The 5,077-nt window shown below is 35.6% G+C and overlaps 1 protein-coding gene across 1 annotated transcript in view; it reads left to right on the forward strand.

The window, feature by feature from the left end:
* LOC140952518 (uncharacterized) overlaps nucleotides 1-5,077 on the forward strand; it is an 11,033-nt gene extending 5,956 nt beyond the window's left edge. Inside the window, exons 2-8 of the mRNA XM_073401939.1 lie at nucleotides 806-855; nucleotides 1,002-1,029; nucleotides 1,243-1,302; nucleotides 1,663-1,686; nucleotides 2,216-2,278; nucleotides 3,547-3,660; nucleotides 4,354-5,077. Of these exons, the coding sequence (XP_073258040.1) occupies nucleotides 820-855; nucleotides 1,002-1,029; nucleotides 1,243-1,302; nucleotides 1,663-1,686; nucleotides 2,216-2,278; nucleotides 3,547-3,660; nucleotides 4,354-4,421 (393 nt within the window). The 5' untranslated portion in view covers nucleotides 806-819 and the 3' untranslated portion in view covers nucleotides 4,422-5,077. The remainder of the gene's footprint in view (nucleotides 1-805; nucleotides 856-1,001; nucleotides 1,030-1,242; nucleotides 1,303-1,662; nucleotides 1,687-2,215; nucleotides 2,279-3,546; nucleotides 3,661-4,353) is intronic.

Raw genomic sequence — 5,077 nt, forward strand, 5'->3', positions numbered from 1 at the left:
TATCTTTAATTCTCTCCTGAGTTTTTTTGTCCTCTGAAAAGGCATATTCTTCCTTCCCACGTTTAAACAATTTGGAGTTAACTCTATTTGTAAATACGCTTCTACTACACGGCTTAAATCCAAGACCTTCGCTGTACAATATCTCGGCCAAAAATCATCTAAATTGTCTCCAAAACCTCTTGTTCGAAAGCTTGTTTCTTTGAGTTTTCGTCGCCATTTTAGGTTGTGGCAATATTTTTTATCAGCGGCTTTTATTTGACCAGAAACAACTATGTATTTGACCACTCGAACTTTCCGAACATTATGAGCCCGGGAATCACAGTAAAAACCAGCGGTTAAAACCATTGCAAAACAGTTTGAATGTAAGTCGCGCGAAGTTTGACGTGCGAGATTTCTGGACATGAGCTGGCCATTACGGCCAATTCTGAACTGGACATCACACGAAATTTGCACTTCATTTGCATGGAGTCTACTCCTAGTTTGGCTAAAACATTGTACATGCACAAGAGAGATAAAAGAGTCATTTTAGGCTGGTGTATTAAGTTGTAATACCTACCACCCGACTACACTGAGGGTAGCACCCTGTTGCCAGGAATTTCGCGCCACTGCAATGTGTGCAGAAGGTGAAAAAAAGGCGGGAAAAAGGAAGAAGCTTTCGTGATGATAGTCCTTGCAAGAACCTGGGAGTTGTTTGTTTGTGCTTGAGGGTAGGTCGTGTTTCAGAATATTAATAGTTTGTGTTCAAAATGGTATTTTCTGATTGCTTCTTCCTTACCGTATTTTGTAATGCTTTTTAATGTTTTAGGAGGTGAAGAAATTATGGCAGAAAGAGGGAGCGGAACAGAGCTAGTAGACGTAAGGGATAATTTTACATTAAACCTCATTTATCGCAAGCAGAAATTAAACACTAAAAGCGTTTTAGGTTTGGGAACGATGAAAACTATTTTTTTCCCAATTTTTTTTTGGTAAACAGGTAGTTACTTTTGTTCCCTTATTTTTAGAGCGACGAAGCAAGTGTCAGTGGGACATGTAAGTAGCATTAAACTCGCTCGTTTTGTCCTTAAATGCTGTTTTGTTGCTACCATGTCTACTTTTCAGTGAACCCTAGGATTATATCTCACCAAAAAATATTCACATGACCATCTTTCGAAAGTCCTTGAGAAATGAACTGGAAAATAAGAAGGTTCCACTCACGATATGAGTTTTTTCTTTATTCTTTCACTTTCATAATCATGCGTGTAGTCGACGACATGGATAAAGATCCTCCACCACGAGATACGCCGCCACCCCCTCCGCCACCAAGTGGGTATTTAAATGCAATCACATTGTCTAGTTTGGAAAAAAATGCCTTACTGTTTCTTTAGTCATATACATTGTAAACAACGTGTATTTTTGCGTAAATGCTTCCTTCAGGTACGGAAATGCATTTTCAGATTCATCCAGGATATTTTATTTGGAATAGATTTTTTTGAAAGAAATTCAGGGGAAATGTCATGAAATATACATTGGTTATATTGTGTGTCACAAACTGTGATTATTATTATAAATTAAGAATGTTGAAAATCCGACTTTCTTATGTCTCGCTGTAACAAAAATGAGCTACAACTTAAAATAATCCTTGAAAAACAACGTTCTTATGATACTTTTCGCTGTATTTTACAGAAACTACGGGAGGAGGGAAAAGAAGTAAGTTAACCATTCTGTGTTACATAAATGTTGATGTGTTCCTGGCCGAAATTTATCCGTATTGCATTAAATACAGGGAAGGGAGATTCGGGGTATTAAAAGAAAGGTACCCTTTTGCAGATACTACCAAATCACTCTTATTAAAAAATAATACTAAAAGACAAAACAAAACCTGAGTCATATGCCCCAAACGCCTATCTTAAATACCACGGTCTTCTGCTTTAATTTGTTATTTGTAAAGTTAATAAAGTATGGTGTACATATCAACAAAGGAGAAGTTCAGTACCAATATCTGAAAAACACAATAATCAACTATTGCCGATCTTTGGAGCTAATGTCAAAACAAGTGCAGGGAGGGGGAGGCAAGTATTATGTTTCTTTATGTAAAGGTTAACTGAAAAGAGGAATATTTTAGGTTATTGATAAACCTTAGTTCTTGCTCTTCTTCTTATTTTATTAATATTTCATGAAAAGTTTATGAAATGTGCCTCATGTATTTTTTTCCATTAAATTTCTGACTTTTTAACAGGATGCTATAAATGTGATGGTCGTGGCCATACCTCCCACGTATGCCCTTCTCCGGAATTTTTTGGTAAGTTATAACTGCAAAAATAAATGGGTAAATCTTTAAAACGTAGTCCCAATTGAGATGGTGACAAGAGACAAGCCCACAGACGGGTGGGGTTGCAACTGGGAATTCTTCAGTAGTAGTGGGGATGTGACACCGGGTTCACCAAATCCTAACCCTATTTCAGATCAAAGAATATAATTTCCTGCACTCATTTTTTTCTTCTTCTTCTTTTCTTAATTTCTATTTGGTATGTAAACATAAGAAATTCTTTAATTAAAAAAAAGAAAAAAAAATTCCTACACTCAATTTGAGAGCTGGGCCCAGTTGTGCAAATGCCAATTAGCGTTAACCCAGGGTTACATTTCAACCCAGGTTTCTTTTTCCTTCTATCCAAAGCACCCTCTCTCATTATTCTCTCTAGTCTTTTTAGAGTATTCAGTCATCAAATTGTAGGGAAAGTGAATCAAACTGAATTTACTTTTTAGGCTCTCATGCATATCTGAGTTCAAACGTCCCTGGGTTATCTTAACCCAGCTTCAACTGGAACAACCCTGCCCTGGCTTTAATCTATAATACACATTTTCAGACACCGTGCAAGGAAAGTCGTGTCCAATAGCCCGGGGCTAGTCGATTTTGCTATTGCGTTAGTGATTTGTGTGGTTATATAACTTGCCCTATGGGCAAGTGCTGTTTTTTGGGGGTAACTCAAATTACAGAAGGATGGTAATCAATCCTGCTAATCAAAAAGGGTTTTGAGGCTAGTTGAAATGACTTGGGGGCTAGTACATGCTAGCTACAGCTTGCCTGAATGGCAGTCTGTAAAACTGACTTTCTTTGCACCCTGTCAGACCTACAGGTTAAAACAAACACATGTTTACATGGGCCAAAAATAATGTCATTATTGCTTGGATTACAATGCCAACGACAAAAGTTCTTAAAAGGCTCTTTGATTCCGCATATTACTCTATCTTTGGAATTGAAATGACAAAAATACATTCATACACTCCCATATAATGCAGTAGCTCCCTTGGATGCCAAATTGGCCTTTTTAAAATAATGCCATGAAAAAAGGCCAAAGCCTATACTGGTTTTCAGACGTAGCTGGTGCAAAAACCATACCGTCTGGGGCAGAAGATACTCATATTGCTTTTAAAAGGGAGTACCTCTCTTCCCTCCTCAGGGTAATAAGGTACTTGTCTAATTTGAATATTCAATAAATAATTATAAATCCAGCAGCCAATCTTATGTAGCTATTAATACCGATTTAAATTATTATTCTAATTCCCTAGACATGAAATTAGAGTGTTTTTCTTGTGGGGGGTATGGACACAAACGATTTAAGTGCCCAACTGCACAAAGGAGAAAGAAGAAAAACAAAAGGGGCAAACCCAAGAAAAAAGAAGGTATGATATTTACCGGCATACATGTACTTGTTTAAATTTATACATCATAATGTTATAAATTAAGACAAAACCTTGATCTCCATGCAAGTTGCATTTTAAACCTGGAAACACAGGTGCTACTTTTATTAAGTAGTACTTAACCTGAGTTAATCACATTATTGAAATCCATGATTTAGAGCTCATTTAAGTTGTGATCATGCAAAAATAGACCAAAATACACTCACTTTGCACTGTATTATTTTAAACAATAATAAGTCCTTTTTGTAAGTCACTATTGTGTTTGAAGGAATTTCATCATTGTTGCTCTTAATGGCATCAGACTTGCAGTGTATATAGTGTCCTTGTTAAAAATAACTATCATCATAAAGGTGTACTGTGCTTTGGCAGTTTACCTTATAGCTTAAGTCTTTTGCTTCGCAGGGTAGTTTTCTGCATAGAAATAAAAGAAGCTGCATGGCACTTTGAATCTTGAAGGTTCAGGGCAATATTGTACAGGCTACAATTATTTTTTATATGCATGTAGCACAGCCTAGTCTTATACGATAATTACTAAGCTGCAATCTTTCAATGTGATGTGCCCACTGTCAATGTGATGTGAGAAGAAGTCTTTGGCCTTCTCTATCTTTTTTTTGTTTGACGTTGTTAACAAAGAACTGTCACTAAGAAGAAAAATTCCTTTTTTTTCTCTTCTAGAAAATTCAACCAAAGTTGATGAGAAGACTGCAAGAGGAAAATACACATTTAATATTTACAATCAATAATTATTTTTTATCAACCTTTTTTCGAAAACAACTCTTAAAAAATTAAGGCATTTTTATTTTATCTACATTATTGTTATAAATTGACTTAATTTCAGTATTATTTTGTTAAAAAATAAATAACTAAATAAATTCCTAGCTTTTTCTTTGCCTTTGAGAGAACTTATAATATTGGATCAATAAAAACTTGGAACTGCATGGCATATAAGAAGATCAAAACATTTTATTCATTTTAAGTCAATAGAGGGGAGAAAAAGGGAGCACCACAACCAACTGTGCAGTTCAGTCTTTAAACGACAAGGGGGCAATTCTAGCAAGGGAAACATTACAAACTTGATACATGTAAGTGAAAGGGTTGAACAACACCAGCCATTGATGAAATCTTATGAACAAATAAAAATGGGTATGGAAAGACCTTGCAATCAAAAAGAGAAAATTGCTAAACATTATGAGAATAATAACTGGGAAAATAATTGCATTCTATGGAGGTCACTGAATGCATACTATGCAATCTGATGGTATATTCCAAGGGTTTATTGTTCTGTATGTGGTGGGATTTCACACTTTAGGTGTCATGTTGAACTAGGTGGCATATTTTGACTTTGTTGTCATGGCACATTAATTTGTGGTCTCTATCTCATTTTTTTTTTATACTGGGA

The sequence above is a fragment of the Porites lutea genome, chromosome 11 (genome assembly GCF_958299795.1).
Source record: "Porites lutea chromosome 11, jaPorLute2.1, whole genome shotgun sequence".
Taxonomy (NCBI): Eukaryota; Metazoa; Cnidaria; class Anthozoa; order Scleractinia; family Poritidae; genus Porites; species Porites lutea.